The sequence below is a fragment of the Somniosus microcephalus genome, chromosome 7 (assembly GCF_052327205.1).
Source record: "Somniosus microcephalus isolate GS21.2 chromosome 7, FLI_Smic_1.0, whole genome shotgun sequence".
Taxonomy (NCBI): domain Eukaryota; kingdom Metazoa; phylum Chordata; class Chondrichthyes; order Squaliformes; family Somniosidae; genus Somniosus; species Somniosus microcephalus.
The window spans coordinates 9,178,943-9,199,791 of NC_140993.1; the positions used below are offsets into that span (position 1 = coordinate 9,178,943).

The window sequence follows — 20,849 nt, forward strand, 5'->3', positions numbered from 1 at the left end:
AGCGATGGATCGACTGTAAGTTGGAGATAACTTTATTAAATAATCACAATTCTTCTTTTTCCACCTTTAATGTTGCCATTCCCAATATTTACCTCCTTCCCATTTCCTCCCTGTCTTTCTGTTTATTTTCTGGATGTTCCTCCCTCTCTCTCTCCATTCCTCCATCACACATTCTCTCTCTCCATTCCTCTATCACACGTTCTCTCTCTCCATTCCTCTATCACACGTTCTCTCCATTCCTCTGTCACACGTTCTCTATCTCCATTCCTCTATCACATGTTCGCTCTCTCCATTCCTCTATCACACATTCTCTCTCTCCGTTCCTCTATCACACGTTCTCTATCTCCATTCCTCTATCACACGTTCTCTCTCTCCATTCCTCTGTCACACGTTCGCTCTCTCCATTCCTCTATCACACGTTCTCTCTCTCCATTCCTCTATCACACGTTCTCTCTCTCCATTCCTCTATCACACGTTCTCTCTCTCCATTCCTCTATCACACGTTCTCTCTCTCCATTCCTCTATCACACGTTCTCTCTCTCCATTCCTCTATCACACATTCTCTCTCTCCATTCCTCTATCACACGTTCTCTCCATTCCTCTATCACACGTTCTCTCTCTCCATTCCTCTATCACACGTTCTCTCCATTCCTCTATCACACGTTCTCTCCATTCCTCTATCACACGTTCTCTCTCTCCATTCCTCTGTCACACGTTCTCTCTCTCCATTCCTCTATCACACGTTCTCTCTCTCCATTCCTCTATCACACATTCTCTCCATTCCTCTATCACACGTTCTCTCTCTCCATTCCTCTCACATGTTCTCTCTCTCCATTCCTCTATCACACGTTCTCTCTCTCCATTCCTCTATCACACGTTCTCTCTCTCCATTCCTCTATCACACGTTCTCTTTCTCCATTCCTCTATCACACATTCTCTCTCTCCATTCCTCTGTCACACATTCTCTCTCTCCATTCCTCTGTCACACGTTCTCTCTCTCCATTCCTCTATCACACGTTCTCTCTCTCCATTCCTCTATCACACGTTCTCTCTCTCCGTTCCTCTATCACACGTTCTCTCTCTCCGTTCCTCTATCACACGTTCTCTTTCTCCATTCCTCTATCACACATTCTCTCTCTCCATTCCTCTGTCACACATTCTCTCTCTCCATTCCTCTGTCACACGTTCTCTCTCTCCATTCCTCTATCACACGTTCTCTCTCTCCATTCCTCTATCACACATTCTCTCTCTCCGTTCCTCTATCACACGTTCTCTCTCTCCGTTCCTCTATCACACGTTCTCTCTCTCCATTCCTCTATCACACGTTCTCTCCATTCCTCTATCACACGTTCTCTCTCTCCATTCCTCTATCACACGTTCTCTCTCTCCATTCCTCTGTCACACGTTCTCTCTCTCCATTCCTCTAACACACGTTCTCTCTCTCCATTCCTCTATCACACGTTCTCTCCATTCCTCTATCACACGTTCTCTCTCTCCATTCCTCTATCACACGTTCTCTCTCTCCATTCCTCTATCACACGTTCTCTCTCTCCATTCCTCTATCACACGTTCTCTCTCTCCATTCCTCTATCACACGTTCTCTCTCTCCATTCCTCTATCACACGCTCTCTCTCTCCATTCCTCTATCACACGTTCTCTCTCTCCATTCCTCTATCACACGTTCTCTCTCTCCATTCCTCGATCACATGTTCTCTCTCTCCATTCCTCTAACACGTTCTCTCTCTCCATTCCTCTAACACACGTTCTCTCTCTCCATTCCTCTATCACACGTTCTCTCTCTCCATTCCTCTATCACACGTTCTCTCCATTCCTCTATCACACGTTCTCTCTCTCCATTCCTCTATCACACGTTCTCTCTCTCCATTCCTCTATCACACGTTCTCTCTCTCCATTCCTCTATCACACGTTCTCTCTCTCCATTCCTCTATCACACGTTCTCTCTCTCCATTCCTCGATCACACGTTCTCTCTCTCCATTCCTCTATCACACGTTCTCTCTCTCCATTCCTCTATCACACGTTCTCTCTCTCCATTCCTCTATCACACGTTCTCTCTCTCCATTCCTCTATCACACATTCTCTCTCTCCATTCCTCTGTCACACGTTCTCTCTCTCCATTCCTCTGTCACACGTTCTCTCTCTCCATTCCTCTATCACACGTTCTCTCCATTCCTCTATCACACGTTCTCTCTCTCCATTCCTCTATCACACGTTCTCTCTCTCCATTCCTCTGTCACACGTTCTCTCTCTCCATTCCTCTATCACACGTTCTCTCCATTCCTCTATCACACGTTCTCTCTCTCCATTCCTCTATCACACGTTCTCTCTCTCCATTCCTCTTTCACACCTTCTCTCTCTCCATTCCTCTATCACACTTTCTCTATCTCCATTCCTCTATCACACGTTCTCTCTCTCCATTCCTCTATCACACGTTCTCTCTCTCCATTCCTCTTTCACACGTTCTCTCTCTCCATTCCTCTATCACACGTTCTCTATCTCCATTCCGCTATCACACGTTCTCTATCTCCATTCCGCTATCACACGTTCTCTCTCTCCATTCCTCTATCACACATTCTCTCTCTCCATTCCTCTATCACACGTTCTCTCTCTCCATTCCTCTTTCACACGTTCTCTCTCTCCATTCCTCTGTCACACGTTCTCTCTCTCCATTCCTCTATCACACGTTCTCTCTCTCCATTCCTCTTTCGCACATTCTCTCTCTCCATTCCTCTATCACACGTTCTCTCTCTCCATTCCTCTATCACACGTTCTCTCTCTCCATTCCTCTATCACACGTTCTCTCTCTCCATTCCTCTATCACACGTTCTCTCTCTCCATTCCTCTTTCACACGTTCTCTCTCTCCATTCCTCTGTCACACGTTCTCTCTCTCCATTCCTCTGTCACACGTTCTCTCTCTCCATTCCTCTATCACACGTTCGCTCTCTCCATTCCTCTTTCACACATTCTCTCTCTCCATTCCTCTATCACACGTTCTCTCTCTCCATTCCTCTATCACACGTTCTCTCTCTCCATTCCTCTATCACACGTTCTCTCTCTCCATTCCTCTTTCACACGTTCTCTCTCTCGATTCCTCTGTCACACGTTCTCTCTCTCCGTTCCTCTATCACACGTTCTCTCTCTCCATTCCTCTATCACACGTTCTCTATCTCCATCTTCCTCTTTCACACGTTCTCTATCTCCATCTTCCTCTTTCACACGTTCTCTATCTCCATCTTCCTCTATCACACGTTCTCTCTCTCCATCTTCCTCCTTCCATCTTTCTCTCTCCCTTTCTTTCTGTACCGTGGCCCACCTTTCTGTGCACGTCTCATTCCCTCTATCTGACTCTCTGTCTCCTATCTCCCATGCCTGGGGCCTCCATCTCTCCTCATCTCTCTCTACCTCTCTCTCTCTCTCTAAACCACCCTCGCTCTGTCACTGTCTCTACGTCTCTCACCCTCTCTCTGTCCCTCTTTCCTTAACTCACTCACTATTTCCCTCTATCTCTGTCACTCTCTCTCCGTCTATCCATTTCTTTTTACTTCTACCTCTCTCTCCCTCTATCTCTCTTTCTCCCTCTCTCTCTCCCTCTATCGCTCTCCCCTATCCTTCGCACTCTCTCCCTCCCTCTCTCTCTCCCTCTATCCCTCTCCCCATCCTTCGCACTCTCTCCCTCCCTCTCTCTCTCTCTCCTTGTCTCTTACCCTTGTCTAGAGTTTCTTGTGGAGCAGGACAGTAATTACTGTCTGTGTGAGACTCCCTGTAACGTGACGCGGTTCGGGAAGGAGATTTCTATGGTGAAGATTCCCAGCAAAGCCTCGGCAAAATTCCTGGCCAAGAAATTCAATCGATCGGAGCAATACATAATGTGAGTGTTCCTGAAAACCATTTCTCCAATCACCAGGAGGGGGGCGGGGTGGGGAGGGCGAGGGGGAGTTGTGGCAGTGGGGAGAGGGGATGGGGATGGGGATGGGGAGGGGACGGATTGAGGGGGAGGAGGAGAGGAGGGGAGGAGGGAAGCGGGAGGGGAGAGAGGAGAGGGTGGATTGAGGGGAGGGAAGCGGGAGGGGAGGAGATGGAGAGAGAGGAGAGGGCGGATTGAGGGAAGGAGGAGAGGAGGGGAGGAGGGTAGCGGGAGGGGAGAGAGGAGAGGGCGGATTGAGGGGAGGAGGAGAGGAGGGGAGGAGGGAAGCGGGAGGGGAGGTGCTGTCGAAGAAGCCTTGGTGAGTTGCTGCGGTGCATCTTTTGAATTGAAAGGACGGCAGCAATGGAGCAGAGGCTGTGGGACAGCCAGTGCTTGTTCGCCAGTCTCTCTCTCTCTCTCTCTCTCGCTCTTTCTCTCTCTCTCTCTCTCTCTCTCTCTCTCACTCCATCTTCTTGCTTCTCAGAGAGAACATTCTGGTTTTGGACATTTTCTTTGAGGCTCTGAACTACGAGACCATCGAGCAGAAGAAAGCCTACGAGGTAGCAGGATTACTCGGTAAGTGTTCCCATGGAAACCGGCTCCTCCACCAGGGCCTCACTCTTTATTCAGACAATCATTGGCTTCCAGGAGCCCCCATGTTAACACACAGCAAACACACCCCTTCCCATATTGGCACTCACCCAGAGTCAGGCCTTTGTTCAACCGTTTCCGACCCGTTTTATCCAACCTCAACAGTACCACCATCCAGGACAAAGCAGCCCGCTTGATTGGCACCCCATCCACCACCTTAAACATTCACTCCCTCCACCACCGGCGCACCGTGGCTGCAGTATGTACCATCTACAAGATGCACTGCAGCAACTCGCCAAGGCTTCTTCGGCAGCACCTCCCAAACCCACGACCTCTTCCACCTAGAAGGACACGGGCAGCAGGCGCATGGGAACACCACCACTTGCAAGTTCCCCTCCAAGTCACACACCATCCTGACTTGGAAGTATATGGGCCGATCCTTCATCGTCGCTGGGTCAAAATCCTGGAACTCCCTCCCTAACAGCACTGTGGGAGCAAGTTACGTAGGAATATAGGAACAGGAGGAGGCCATTCAGCCCTTTGAGCCTGTTCCGCCATTCACCTAGAACATGGCTGATCTGTATCTTAACTCCACTACCCGCTTTGGTTCTATAACTCTTAATACCCTTACGTAACAATAATCTATCACCACACGGACTGCACCGCTTCAAGAAGAAGGCCCAGCACCTTCTCGGGGAAGCTCAGGATGGGCATTAATTGCCGGCCTTGCCAGCGACGCCCACGTCCCGAGAACGAAGGTGCAGCCGCCTTTCCTGTCCGGTTTCCAGCTCGGATTTCTTTATTGGGGATCACGGCTGGGCCCCATTTATCGCCCATCCCACCCCAGCGATTGTTTCTACACCTGAGCGGCTTTGCTCGGCCCCTTTGGAGGACATTAAGATTCAACCCCGTCGAGTGGGACTGGAGTCACGTGTAACCCCAGACCGGGTAAGGATGGCAGGTCCCTCAAGAGCCTCAGCGATGCGTCAGTTGGGGTGTCACCGAACCCTACAGTCCCCAAGATTCCAGGTTCCAAATCCTGGTTTGTGCTCAGTCACTTGATCTCGACCAACTGTTGTGCCCCAGTTGGGTGGCGATTGTAAGGATAGGCACGGACAGATTATTAAATAGAATACCTTAGTTGGCATTAGATAGAATTATAATATTGAGCTAGAGTTGTTAGGTTAAAACACATTTCAGAAAGACACACAGATATACTGGACAGGCTTTTAGCACGGCTGGGGGAGTGCGAGAAAGGATTGTTGATTCCAATAAAGATTGGAAGAGATAAACAACAGCTTGTATTTATATAGCGCCTTTAACATAGTAAAACATCCCAAGGCAATTCACAGGAGCGATTATCAGACAAAATTTGACACCGAGCCACATAAGGAGATATTAGGGCAGGTGACCAAAAGCTTGGTCAAAGAGGCAGGTTTTAAGGAGCGTCTTAAAGGAGGAGAGAGAGGCGGAGAGGTTTAGGGAGGGAATTCCAGAGCTCAGGGCCCAGGCAGCTGAAGGCACGGCCACCAATGGTGGAGCGATAAATGTCGGGGATGCGCAAGAGGCCAGAACTGGAGGAGCGCAGAGATCTCGGAGGGTTGCAGGAGGAGGAGGTTACAGAGATATGACATCAAAGAACATAAGAATTACAAGCAGGAGTTGGCCATTCGGCCCCTCGAGCCTGCTCCGCCATTCAATGAGGTCATGGCTGACCTTCGACCTCATCGCCACTTTCCTGCACTATCCCCATAAGGCAGACACAATGGGCCAGAAATTAGGATCGGGAGCTTGCCATGCGTGCAAGCCCCCGATCTGCACTCACCCGGCGCGCTGACATCTGAAGCCCGGGCCTGCTTGCATTTCCTGTCACTGACCCGGTTCAGATGTCGGCGCGATGTGCTTACCTGATCCAGCGGCATAGTTCGTGCAATGTGCCGGCTGGGATCAGGTGAGCACTCTGCAGCCAATCAGGGGAGGGTAAACTCATTCATGAGTTTGATAGTAAAGACTGTCAAACTCATGAAAAGTACGGGCGCCCAAAAGTCTAGTTTAACTTTAATTAAAATTTTAAAAAACATCCCAATAATTAAATAAACTATAAATAACTTTAAAAACTATTTAAAACAATTAATAAAATTTTTGAAAAATTTTTTTTTTTACGAATTCGGGTCTAAAAATAAACTTACCTCACTGTAAAGTCCTTAAAAACAATGAAGCTGTGGAAAAAATGTAATAATTTTAAATAATAGACCACTTACCTTCAAGAATCCACTCCTTACGCCTCCTTTTCTCATTTCCAAAAAGTTCAGGCCCTTGCACACGCGCAAACCTGTCTAAATGAAGGAAGTTCAACGCGTTGGACCTCTTAACCCCTTAGTTCGATGGAGAGGAAATGCCAGTTTCCCGCGCATGCGCTGTGCATGCTGGAATCCGGCACTTCCAACGGGCCCACGCGTGAGTACCCCGTCCATACTCACGCGTTGGGACCGGAATTACTGGCCCAATAAATGGTAACAGATAACTAAGCTAAATGATAGCAGCTGTATCAACAGCACACACACAGAACGTGACGCCATACAATACCCACAAACACATTGAATGAACAAACTGAAGTTCTTAAAGATAACTGAACAGGCTCCACCTGGGAGTCCTAGGCTTAGAACTGACCAACGAGCTCACATTTCACCTCGTACTTTGTGACGTACGTCTTATCTGCACTGGACATGGAGGCTATCAGACTTGGTTTGGAAACAGACAGAAGCCGTGCAAGTCCACCACTTGGTAACCTTCAAGATTATCATTGAAAGGAATCATCTTGTCTGTCCTTTCACTTTAGGACCTGGGATCATATTGAGTCCAGAGGTGATGGAGGTCACCAATCCATCACTCTCTATCTCCAATCCCTCAGTCTCTCTCTATCACCAATCCATCACTCTCTCTCTATCTCCAATCCCTCAGTCTCTCTCTATCTCCAATCCCTCAGTCTCTCTCTATCTCCAATCCATCACTCTCTCTATCTCCAATCCATCAGTCTCTATCTCCAATCCATCAGTCTCTCTCTATCTCCAATCCCTCAGTCTCTCTCTATCTCCAATCCATCAGTCTCTCTCTATCTCCAATCCATCAGTCTCTCTATCTCCAATCCCTCAGTCTCTCTCTATCTCCAATCCATCAGTCTCTCTCTATCTCCAATCCATCAGTCTCTCTCCATCTCCAATCCATCAGTCTCTCTATCTCCAATCCATCAGTCTCTCTATCTCCAATCCCTCAGTCTCTCTATCTCCAATCCCTCAGTCTCTCTCTATCTCCAATCCCTCAGTCTCTCTCTATCTCCAATCCCTCAGTCTCTCTCTATCTCCAATCCATCAGTCTCTCTATCTCCAATCCATCAGTCTCTCTCTATCTCCAATCCATCACTCTCTCTATCTCCAATCCATCAGTCTCTATCTCCAATCCATCAGTCTCTCTCTATCTCCAATCCCTCAGTCTCTCTCTATCTCCAATCCATCAGTCTCTCTCTATCTCCAATCCATCAGTCTCTCTCTATCTCCAATCCATCAGTCTCTCTATCTCCAATCCCTCAGTCTCTCTCTATCTCCAATCCATCAGTCTCTCTCCATCTCCAATCCATCAGTCTCTCTATCTCCAATCCATCAGTCTCTCTATCTCCAATCCCTCAGTCTCTCTATCTCCAATCCCTCAGTCTCTCTCTATCTCCAATCCCTCAGTCTCTCTCTATCTCCAATCCCTCAGTCTCTCTCTATCTCCAATCCATCACTCTCTCTATCTCCAATCCATCAGTCTCTCTCTATCTCCAATCCATCAGTCTCTCTCTATCTCCAATCCCTCAGTCTCTCTCTATCTCCAATCCATCACTCTCTCTATCTCCAATCCATCAGTCTCTCTCTATCTCCAATCCCTCAGTCTCTCTCTATCTCCAATCCATCAGTCTCTCTCTATCTCCAATCCATCAGTCTCTCTCCATCTCCAATCCATCAGTCTCTCTATCTCCAATCCCTCAGTCTCTCTATCTCCAATCCCTCAGTCTCTCTCTATCTCCAATCCCTCAGTCTCTCTCTATCTCCAATCCATCAGTCTCTCTATCTCCAATCCCTCAGTCTCTCTATCTCCAATCCATCAGTCTCTCTCTATCTCCAATCCATCAGTCTCTCTCTATCTCCAATCCCTCAGTCTCTCTCTATCTCCAATCCCTCAGTCTCTCTCTATCTCCAATCCATCAGTCTCTCTATCTCCAATCCATCAGTCTCTCTCTATCTCCAATCCATCAGTCTCTCTCTATCTCCAATCCATCAGTCTCTCTCTATCTCCAATCCATCAGTCTCTCTCTATCTCCAATCCATCAGTCTCTCTCTATCTCCAATCCATCAGTCTCTCTCTATCTCCAATCCATCAGTCTCTCTCTCTCCAATCCATCAGTCTCTCTATCTCCAATCCATTAGTCTCTCTATCTCCAATCCATCAGTCTCTCTCTATCTCCAATCCCTCAGTCTCTCTATCTCCAATCAATCAGTCTCTCTCTATCTCCAATCCATCAGTCTCTCTCTATCTCCAATCCATCAGTCTCTCTATCTCCAATCCATCAGTCTCTCTATCTCCAATCCCTCAGTCTCTCTCTATCTCCAATCCATCAGTCTCTCTATCTCCAATCCCTGTCTCTCTCTATCTCCAATCCATCAGTCTCTCTATCTCCAATCCATCAGTCTCTCTATCTCCAATCCCTCAGTCTCTCTATCTCCAATCCATCAGTCTCTCTATCTCCAATCCCTCAGTCTCTCTATCTCCATTCCCTCTCTCTCTATCTCCAATCCATCAGTCTCTCTATCTCCAATCCATCAGTCTCTCTCCATCTCCAATCCATCAGTCTCTCTCCATCTCCAATCCATCAGTCTCTCTATCTCCAATCCATCAGTCTCTCTATCTCCAATCCCTCAGTCTCTCTATCTCCAATCCCTCAGTCTCTCTCTATCTCCAATCCCTCAGTCTCTCTCTATCTCCAATCCATCAGTCTCTCTATCTCCAATCCATCAGTCTCTCTCTATCTCCAATCCATCAGTCTCTCTCTATCTCCAATCCATCAGTCTCTCTCTATCTCCAATCCATCAGTCTCTCTCTATCTCCAATCCATCAGTCTCTCTCTATCTCCAATCCATCAGTCTCTCTATCTCCAATCCATCAGTCTCTCTATCTCCAATCCATTAGTCTCTCTATCTCCAATCCATCAGTCTCTCTCTATCTCCAATCCCTCAGTCTCTCTATCTCCAATCCATCAGTCTCTCTCTATCTCCAATCCATCAGTCTCTCTCTATCTCCAATCCATCAGTCTCTCTCTATCTCCAATCCATCAGTCTGTCTCTATCTCCAATCCCTCAGTCTCTCTCTATCTCCAATCCCTCAGTCTCTCTATCTCCAATCCATCAGTCTCTCTCTATCTCCAATCCATCAGTCTCTCTATCTCCAATCCATCAGTCTCTCTATCTCCAATCCCTCAGTCTCTCTCTATCTCCAATCCATCAGTCTCTCTATCTCCAATCCCTGTCTCTCTCTATCTCCAATCCATCAGTCTCTCTATCTCCAATCCATCAGTCTCTCTCTATCTCCAATCCCTCAGTCTCTCTATCTCCAATCCATCAGTCTCTCTCTATCTCCAATCCCTCAGTCTCTCTATCTCCAATCCATCAGTCTCTCTCTATCTCCAATCCATCAGTCTCTCTCTATCTCCAATCCCTCAGTCTCTCTATCTCCAATCCATCAGTCTCTCTCTATCTCCAATCCCTCAGTCTCTCTATCTCCAATCCATCAGTCTCTCTCTATCTCCAATCCATCAGTCTCTCTCTATCTCCAATCCCTCAGTCTCTCTATCTCCAATCCATCAGTCTCTCTCTATCTCCAATCCATCAGTCTCTATCTCCAATCCATCACTCTCTCTCCATCTCCAATCCATCAGTCTCTCTCTATCTCCAATCCTTCAGTCTCTCTCTATCTCCAATCCCTCAGTCTCTCTATCTCCAATCCATCAGTCTCTCTCTATCTCCAATCCATCAGTCTCTCTCTATCTCCAATCCATCAGTCTCTCTCTATCTCCAATCCATCAGTCTCTCTCTATCTCCAATCCATCAGTCTCTCTATCTCCAATCCCTCAGTCTCTCTATCTCCAATCCATCAGTCTCTCTCTATCTCCAATCCCTCAGTCTCTCTCTATCTCCAATCCATCAGTCTCTCTATCTCCAATCCCTCAGTCTCTCTCTATCTCCAATCCATCAGTCTCTGTCTATCTCCAATCCATCAGTCTCTCTCTATCTCCAATCCATCAGTCTCTCTCTATCTCCATTCCCTCACTCTCTCTATCTCCAATCCATCAGTCTCTCTATCTCCAATCCATCAGTCTCTCTATCTCCAATCCCTCAGTCTCTCTATCTCCAATCCATCAGTCTCTCTATCTCCAATCCCTCAGTCTCTCTATCTCCATTCCCTCTCTCTCTATCTCCAATCCATCAGTCTCTCTATCTCCAATCCATCAGTCTCTCTCTATCTCCAATCCCTCAGTCTATCTCCAATCCATCAGTCTCTCTATCTCCAATCCATCAGTCTCTCTATCTCCAATCCCTCAGTCTCTCTATCTCCAATCCATCAGTCTCTCTCTATCTCCAATCCATCAGTCTCTCTCTATCTCCAATCCATCAGTCTCTCTCTATCTCCAATCCATCAGTCTCTCTCTATCTCCAATCCATCAGTCTCTCTATCTCCAATCCATCAGTCTCTCTATCTCCAATCCCTCAGTCTCTCTCTATCTCCAATCCCTCAGTCTCTCTATCTCCAATCCCTCAGTCTCTCTATCTCCAATCCATCAGTCTCTCTCTATCTCCAATCCATCAGTCTCTCTCTATCTCCAATCCCTCAGTCTCTCTATCTCCAATCCATCAGTCTCTCTCAATCTCCAATCCATCAGTCTCTCTCTATCTCCAATCCCTCAGTCTCTCTATCTCCAATCCATCAGTCTCTCTCTATCTCCAATCCATCAGTCTCTCTCTATCTCCAATCCATCAGTCTCTCTCTCTATCTCCAATCCATCAGTCTCTCTCTATCTCCAATCACTCAGTCTCTCTCTATCTCCAATCCATCAGTCTCTCTCTATCTCCAATCCATCAGTCTCTCTCTATCTCCAATCCATCAGTCTCTCTCTATCTCCAATCCATCAGTCTCTCTCTATCTCCATTCCCTCACTCTCTCTATCTCCAATCCATCAGTCTCTCTATCTCCAATCCCTCAGTCTCTCTATCTCCAATCCCTCAGTCTCTCTATCTCCAATCCCTCAGTCTCTCTCTATCTCCAATCCCTCAGTCTCTCTCTATCTCCAATCCATCACTCTCTCTATCTCCAATCCATCAGTCTCTCTCTATCTCCAATCCATCAGTCTCTCTCTATCTCCAATCCCTCAGTCTCTCTCTATCTCCAATCCATCAGTCTCTCTCTATCTCCAATCCATCAGTCTCTCTCTATCTCCAATCCATCAGTCTCTCTCTATCTCCAATCCCTCAGTCTCTCTCTATCTCCAATCCATCAGTCTCTCTCTATCTCCAATCCATCAGTCTCTCTCCATCTCCAATCCATCAGTCTCTCTATCTCCAATCCATCAGTCTCTCTATCTCCAATCCCTCAGTCTCTCTATCTCCAATCCCTCAGTCTCTCTCTATCTCCAATCCCTCAGTCTCTCTCTATCTCCAATCCATCAGTCTCTCTATCTCCAATCCATCAGTCTCTCTCTATCTCCAATCCATCAGTCTCTCTCTATCTCCAATCCATCAGTCTCTCTCTATCTCCAATCCATCAGTCTCTCTCTATCTCCAATCCATCAGTCTCTCTCTATCTCCAATCCATCAGTCTCTCTATCTCCAATCCATCAGTCTCTCTATCTCCAATCCATTAGTCTCTCTATCTCCAATCCATCAGTCTCTCTCTATCTCCAATCCCTCAGTCTCTCTATCTCCAATCCATCAGTCTCTCTCTATCTCCAATCCATCAGTCTCTCTCTATCTCCAATCCATCAGTCTCTCTCTATCTCCAATCCATCAGTCTGTCTCTATCTCCAATCCCTCAGTCTCTCTCTATCTCCAATCCCTCAGTCTCTCTATCTCCAATCCATCAGTCTCTCTCTATCTCCAATCCATCAGTCTCTCTATCTCCAATCCATCAGTCTCTCTATCTCCAATCCCTCAGTCTCTCTCTATCTCCAATCCATCAGTCTCTCTATCTCCAATCCCTGTCTCTCTCTATCTCCAATCCATCAGTCTCTCTATCTCCAATCCATCAGTCTCTCTCTATCTCCAATCCCTCAGTCTCTCTATCTCCAATCCATCAGTCTCTCTCTATCTCCAATCCCTCAGTCTCTCTATCTCCAATCCATCAGTCTCTCTCTATCTCCAATCCATCAGTCTCTATCTCCAATCCATCACTCTCTCTCCATCTCCAATCCATCAGTCTCTCTCTATCTCCAATCCTTCAGTCTCTCTCTATCTCCAATCCCTCAGTCTCTCTATCTCCAATCCATCAGTCTCTCTCTATCTCCAATCCATCAGTCTCTCTCTATCTCCAATCCATCAGTCTCTCTCTATCTCCAATCCATCAGTCTCTCTCTATCTCCAATCCATCAGTCTCTCTATCTCCAATCCCTCAGTCTCTCTATCTCCAATCCATCAGTCTCTCTCTATCTCCAATCCCTCAGTCTCTCTCTATCTCCAATCCATCAGTCTCTCTATCTCCAATCCCTCAGTCTCTCTCTATCTCCAATCCATCAGTCTCTGTCTATCTCCAATCCATCAGTCTCTCTCTATCTCCAATCCATCAGTCTCTCTCTATCTCCATTCCCTCACTCTCTCTATCTCCAATCCATCAGTCTCTCTATCTCCAGTCCCTCAGTCTCTCTATCTCCAATCCCTCAGTCTCTCTATCTCCAATCCATCAGTCTCTCTATCTCCAATCCCTCAGTCTCTCTATCTCCAATCCCTCAGTCTCTCTCTATCTCCAATCCATCAGTCTCTCTCTATCTCCAATCCCTCAGTCTCTCTCTATCTCCAATCCATCAGTCTCTCTCCATCTCCAATCCCTCAGTCTCTCTCTATCTCCAGTCCATCACTCTCTCTCTACCTCCAACCCATCAGTCTCTCTCTATCTCCAATCCATCAGTCTCTCTCTATCTCCAATCCATCAGTCTCTCGCTATCTCCAATCCATCAGTCTCTCGCTATCTCCAATCCATCAGTCTCTCTCTATCTCCAATCCCTCAGTCTCTCTCTATCTCCAATCCATCAGTCTCTCTCTATCTCCAATCCCTCAGTCTCTCTCTATCTCCAATCCCTCAGTCTCTCTATCTCCAATCCATCAATCTCTCTCTATCTCCATTCCCTCACTCTCTCTATCTCCAATCCATCAGTCTCTCTCTACCTCCAATCCATCAGTCTCTCTATCTCCAATCCCTCAGTCTCTCTATCTCCAGTCCCTCAGTCTCTCTATCTCCAATCCATCAGTCTCTCTCTATCTCCATTCCCTCACTCTCTCTATCTCCAATCCATCAGTCTCTCTCTATCTCCAATCCCTCAGTCTCTCTATCTCCAATCCATCAGTCTCTCTCTATCTCCAATCCCTCAGTCTATCTCCAATCCATCAGTCTCTCTATCTCCAATCCATCAGTCTCTCTATCTCCAATCCCTCAGTCTCTCTATCTCCAATCCCTCAGTCTCTCTATCTCCAATCCATCAGTCTCTCTCTATCTCCAATCCATCAGTCTCTCTCTATCTCCAATCCATCAGTCTCTCTCTATCTCCAATCCATCAGTCTCTCTATCTCCAATCCCTCAGTCTCTCTCTATCTCCAATCCATCAGTCTCTCTCTATCTCCAATCCATCAGTCTCTCTCTATCTCCAATCCATCAGTCTCTCTCCATCTCCAATCCCTCAGTCTCTCTCTATCTCCAGTCCATCACTCTCTCTCTACCTCCAACCCATCAGTCTCTCTCTATCTCCAATCCATCAGTCTCTCTCTATCTCCAATCCATCAGTCTCTCGCTATCTCCAATCCATCAGTCTCTCTCTATCTCCAATCCCTCAGTCTCTCTCTATCTCCAATCCCTCAGTCTCTCTATCTCCAATCCATCAGTCTCTCTCTATCTCCATTCCCTCACTCTCTCTATCTCCAATCCATCAGTCTCTCTCTACCTCCAATCCATCAGTCTCTCTATCTCCAATCCCTCAGTCTCTCGATCTCCAGTCCCTCAGTCTCTCTATCTCCAATCCATCAGTCTCTCTCTATCTCCATTCCCTCACTCTCTCTATCTCCAATCCATCAGTCTCTCTCTATCTCCAATCCCTCAGTCTCTCTATCTCCAATCCATCAGTCTCTCTCTCTCTCCAATCCATCAGTCTCTCTCTATCTCCAATCCATCAGTCTCTCTCTATCTCCAATCCATCAGTCTCTCTATCTCCAATCCATCAGTCTCTCTCTATCTCCAATCCCTCAGTCTCTCTATCTCCAATCCATCAGTCTCTCTCTATCTCCAATCCATCAGTCTCTCTCTATCTCCAATCCACCAGTCTCTCTATCTCCAATCCATCAGTCTCTCTATCTCCAATCCCTCAGTCTCTCTATCTCCAATCCATCAGTCTCTCTCTATCTCCAATCCCTCAGTCTCTCTCTATCTCCAATCCATCAGTCTCTCGCTATCTCCAATCCATCAGTCTCTCTCTATCTCCAATCCCTCAGTCTATCTCCAATCCATCAGTCTCTCTATCTCCAATCCATCAGTCTCTCTATCTCCAATCCCTCAGTCTCTCTATCTCCAATCCCTCAGTCTCTCTATCTCCAATCCATCAGTCTCTCTCTATCTCCAATCCATCAGTCTCTCTCTATCTCCAATCCATCAGTCTCTCTATCTCCAATCCATCAGTCTCTCTCTATCTCCAATCCATCAGTCTCTCGATCTCCAATCCATCAGTCTCTCTATCTCCAATCCCTCAGTCTCTCTCTATCTCCAATCCCTCAGTCTCTCTATCTCCAATCCATCAGTCTCTCTATCTCCAATCCCTCAGTCTCTCTATCTCCAATCCATCAGTCTCTCTCTATCTCCAATCCATCAGTCTCTCTCTATCTCCAATCCCTCAGTCTCTCTATCTCCAATCCATCAGTCTCTCTCTATCTCCAATCCCTCAGTCTCTCTATCTCCAATCCATCAGTCTCTCTCTATCTCCAATCCATCAGTCTCTCTCTATCTCCAATCCATCAGTCTCTATCTCCAATCCATCACTCTCTCTCCATCTCCAATCCATCAGTCTCTCTCTATCTCCAATCCCTCAGTCTCTCTCTATCTCCAATCCCTCAGTCTCTCTATCTCCAATCCATCAGTCTCTCTCTATCTCCAATCCATCAGTCTCTCTCTATCTCCAATCCATCAGTCTCTCTCTATCTCCAATCCATCAGTCTCTCTCTATCTCCAATCCATCAGTCTCTCTATCTCCAATCCCTCAGTCTCTCTATCTCCAATCCATCAGTCTCTCTCTATCTCCAATCCCTCAGTCTCTCTCTATCTCCAATCCATCAGTCTCTCTATCTCCAATCCCTCAGTCTCTCTCTATCTCCAATCCATCAGTCTCTGTCTATCTCCAATCCATCAGTCTCTCTCTATCTCCAATCCATCAGTCTCTCTCTATCTCCAATCCATCAGTCTCTCTCTATCTCCAATCCATCAGTCTCTCTCTATCTCCAATCCATCAGTCTCTCTCTATCTCCAATCCCTCAGTCTCTCTCTATCTCCAATCCCTCAGTCTCTCTATCTCCAATCCATCAGTCTCTCTCAATCTCCAATCCATCAGTCTCTCTCTATCTCCAATCCCTCAGTCTCTCTCTATCTCCAATCCCTCAGTCTCTCTATCTCCAATCCATCAGTCTCTCTCTATCTCCAATCCATCAGTCTCTCTATCTCCAATCCATCAGTCTCTCTCTATCTCCAATCCTCAGTCTCTCTCTATCTCCAATCCATCAGTCTCTCTCTATCTCCAATCCCTCAGTCTCTCTATCTCCAATCCATCAGTCTCTCTCTATCTCCAATCCCTCAGTCTCTCTATCTCCAATCCATCAGTCTCTCTCTATCTCCAATCCATCAGTCTCTCTCTATCTCCAATCCCTCAGTCTCTCTATCTCCAATCCATCAGTCTCTCTCTATCTCCAATCCCTCAGTCTCTCTATCTCCAATCCATCAGTCTCTCTCTATCTCCAATCCATCAGTCTCTCTCTATCTCCAATCCCTCAGTCTCTCTATCTCCAATCCATCAGTCTCTCTCTATCTCCAATCCATCAGTCGCTATCTCCAATCCATCACTCTCTCTCCATCTCCAATCCATCAGTCTCTCTCTATCTCCAATCCCTCAGTCTCTCTCTATCTCCAATCCCTCAGTCTCTCTATCTCCAATCCATCAGTCTCTCTCTATCTCCAATCCATCAGTCTCTCTCTATCTCCAATCCATCAGTCTCTCTCTATCTCCAATCCATCAGTCTCTCTCTATCTCCAATCCATCAGTCTCTCTATCTCCAATCCCTCAGTCTCTCTATCCATCAGTCTCTCTCTATCTCCAATCCCTCAGTCTCTCTCTATCTCCAATCCATCAGTCTCTCTATCTCCAATCCCTCAGTCTCTCTCTATCTCCAATCCATCAGTCTCTGTCTATCTCCAATCCATCAGTCTCTCTCTATCTCCAATCCATCAGTCTCTCTCTATCTCCAATCCATCAGTCTCTCTCTATCTCCAATCCATCAGTCTCTCTCTATCTCCAATCCCTCAGTCTCTCTCTATCTCCAATCCCTCAGTCTCTCTATCTCCAATCCATCAGTCTCTCTCAATCTCCAATCCATCAGTCTCTCTCTATCTCCAATCCCTCAGTCTCTCTCTATCTCCAATCCCTCAGTCTCTCTATCTCCAATCCATCAGTCTCTCTATCTCCAATCCATCAGTCTCTCTCTATCTCCAATCCATCAGTCTCTCTATCTCCAATCCATCAGTCTCTCTATCTCCAATCCATCAGTCTCTCTCTATCTCCAATCCTCAGTCTCTCTCTATCTCCAATCCATCAGTCTCTCTATCTCCAATCCCTCTGTCTCTCTATCTCCAATCCCTCAGTCTCTCTATCTACAATCCATCAGTCTCTCTCTATCTCCAATCCATCAGTCTCTCTATCTCCAATCCATCAGTCTCTCTATCTCCAATCCATCAGTCTCTCTATCTCCAATCCATCAGTCTCTCTCTATCTCCAATCCATCAGTCTCTCTCTATCTCCAATCCCTCAGTCTCTCTCTATCTCCAATCCCTCAGTCTCTCTATCTCCAATCCATCAGTCTCTCTATCTCCAATCCATCAGTCTCTCTCTATCTCCAATCCATCAGTCTCTCTATCTCCAATCCATCAGTCTCTCTCTATCTCCAATCCTCAGTCTCTCTCTATCTCCAATCCATCAGTCTCTCTATCTCCAATCCATCAGTCTCTCTATCTCCAATCCATCAGTCTCTCTATCTCCAATCCCTCAGTCTCTCTATCTCCAATCCCTCAGTCTCTCTATCTCCAATCCATCAGTCTCTCTCTATCTCCAATCCATCAGTCTCTCTATCTCCAATCCATCAGTCTCTCTATCTCCAATCCATCAGTCTCTCTATCTCCAATCCATCAGTCTCTCTATCTCCAATCCCTCAGTCTCTCTATCTCCAATCCATCAGTCTCTCTCTATCTCCAATCCCTCAGTCTCTCTCTATCTCCAATCCATCAGTCTCTCTCTATCTCCAATCCCTCAGTCTCTCTCTATCTCCAATCCCTCAGTCTCTCTATCTCCAATCCCTCAGTCTCTCTCTATCTCCAATCCATCAGTCTCTCTCTATCTCCAATCCCTCAGTCTCTCTCTATCTCCAGTCCATCACTCTCTCTCTACCTCCAACCCATCAGTCTCTCTCTATCTCCAATCCATCAGTCTCTCTCTATCTCCAATCCATCAGTCTCTCGCTATCTCCAATCCCTCAGTCTCTCTCTATCTCCAATCCATCAGTCTCTCTCTATCTCCAATCCCTCAGTCTCTCTCTATCTCCAATCCCTCAGTCACTCTATCTCCAATCCATCAGTCTCTCTCTATCTCCATTCCCTCACTCTCTCTATCTCCAATCCATCAGTCTCTCTCTACCTCCAATCCATCAGTCTCTCTATCTCCAATCCCTCAGTCTCTCTATCTCCAGTCCCTCAGTCTCTCTATCTCCAATCCATCAGTCTCTCTCTATCTCCAATCCCTCAATCTCTCTATCTCCAATCCATCAGTCTCTCTCTATCTCCAATCCCTCAGTCTATCTCCAATCCATCAGTCTCTCTATCTCCAATCCATCAGTCTCTCTATCTCCAATCCCTCAGTCTCTCTATCTCCAATCCATCAGTCTCTCTCTATCTCCAATCCATCAGTCTCTCTCTATCTCCAATCCATCAGTCTCTCTCTATCTCCAATCCATCAGTCTCTCTCTATCTCCAATCCATCAGTCTCTCTATCTCCAATCCATCAGTCTCTCTATCTCCAATCCCTCAGTCTCTCTATCTCCAATCCCTCAGTCTCTCTCTATCTCCAATCCATCAGTCTCTCTATCTCCAATCCCTCAGTCTCTCTCTATCTCCAATCCATCAGTCTCTCTCTATCTCCAATCCATCAGTCTCTCTCTATCTCCAATCCATCAGTCTCTCTCTATCTCCAATCCATCAGTCTCTCTCCATCTCCAATCCCTCAGTCTCTCTCTATCTCCAGTCCATCACTCTCTCTCTACCTCCAACCCATCAGTCTCTCTCTATCTCCAATCCATCAGTCTCTCTCTATCTCCAATCCATCAGTCTCTCGCTATCTCCAATCCATCAGTCTCTCTCTATCTCCAATCCCTCAGTCTCTCTCTATCTCCAATCCATCAGTCTCTCTCTATCTCCAATCCCTCAGTCTCTCTCTATCTCCAATCCCTCAGTCTCTCTCTATCTCCAATCCCTCAGTCTCTCTATCTCCAATCCATCAGTCTCTCTCTATCTCCATTCCCTCACTCTCTCTATCTCCAATCCATCAGTCTCTCTCTACCTCCAATCCATCAGTCTCTCTATCTCCAATCCCTCAGTCTCTCTATCTCCAGTCCCTCAGTCTCTCTATCTCCAATCCATCAGTCTCTCTCTATCTCCATTCCCTCACTCTCTCTATCTCCAATCCATCAGTCTCTCTCTATCTCCAATCCCTCAGTCTATCTCCAATCCATCAGTCTCTCTATCTCCAATCCATCAGTCTCTCTATCTCCAATCCCTCAGTCTCTCTATCTCCAATCCATCAGTCTCTCTCTATCTCCAATCCATCAGTCTCTCTCTATCTCCAATCCATCAGTCTCTCTCTATCTCCAATCCATCAGTCTCTCTCTATCTCCAATCCATCAGTCTCTCTCTATCTCCAATCCATCAGTCTCTCTCTATCTCCAATCCATCAGTCTCTCTATCTCCAATCCATCAGTCTCTCTATCTCCAATCCCTCAGTCATAGAGTCATAGAGTCATAGAGTAATACAGCACGGATAGAGGCCCTTCGGCCCATCGTGTCCATGCCGGCCATCAAGCCCTGTCTAATCTAATCCCATATTCCAGCATTTGGCCCGTAGCCTTGTATGCTATGGCATTTCAAATGCTCATCCAAATGCTTCTTAAATGTTGTGAGGGTTTCTGCCTCCACAACCCTTTCAGGCAGTGAGTTCCAGACTCCAACCACCCTCTGGGTGAAAAAGTTCTTTCTCAAATCCCCTCTAAACCTCCCGCCCTTTACCTTGAATCTATGCCCCCTAGTTATTGACCCCTCTACTAAGGGGAAAAGCTCCTCAGCATCCATCCTATCTATGCCCCTCACAATTTTGTACACCTCAATCATGTCCCCCCTCAGCCTCCTCTGCTCCAAGGAAAACAAACCCAATCTGCCCAGTCTCTCTTCATAGCTGAAGCGCTCCAGCCCTGGTAACATCCTGGTGAACCTCCTCTGCACCCTCTCTAACGCGATCACATCTTTCCTGTAGTGTGGCGACCAGAACTGCACACAGTATTCCAGCTGTGGCCTAACCAGTGTTTTATACAGCTCCATCATAACCTCCTTGCTCTTATATTCTATGCCTCGGCTAATGAAGGCAAGTATCCCATATGCCTTTTTTACCACCTTATCCACCTGTTCCGCCGCCTTCAGGGATCTGTGTACCTGCACACCCAGATCCCTCTGACCCTCCGTCTTGCCTAGGGTCTTTC

The 20,849-nt window shown here is 46.7% G+C and overlaps 1 protein-coding gene across 2 annotated transcripts in view; it reads left to right on the forward strand.

The window, feature by feature from the left end:
* Positions 1–20,849, forward strand: part of asic1c (acid-sensing (proton-gated) ion channel 1c) — a 537,225-nt gene that overhangs the window by 506,240 nt on the left and 10,136 nt on the right. For both annotated transcript variants that reach the window (XM_085992205.1, XM_085992204.1), the window contains 2 exons: positions 3,735–3,888; positions 4,409–4,500. In XM_085992205.1, coding sequence (XP_085848331.1) covers positions 3,735–3,888; positions 4,409–4,500 — 246 coding nt within the window. The remainder of the gene's footprint in view (positions 1–3,734; positions 3,889–4,408; positions 4,501–20,849) is intronic.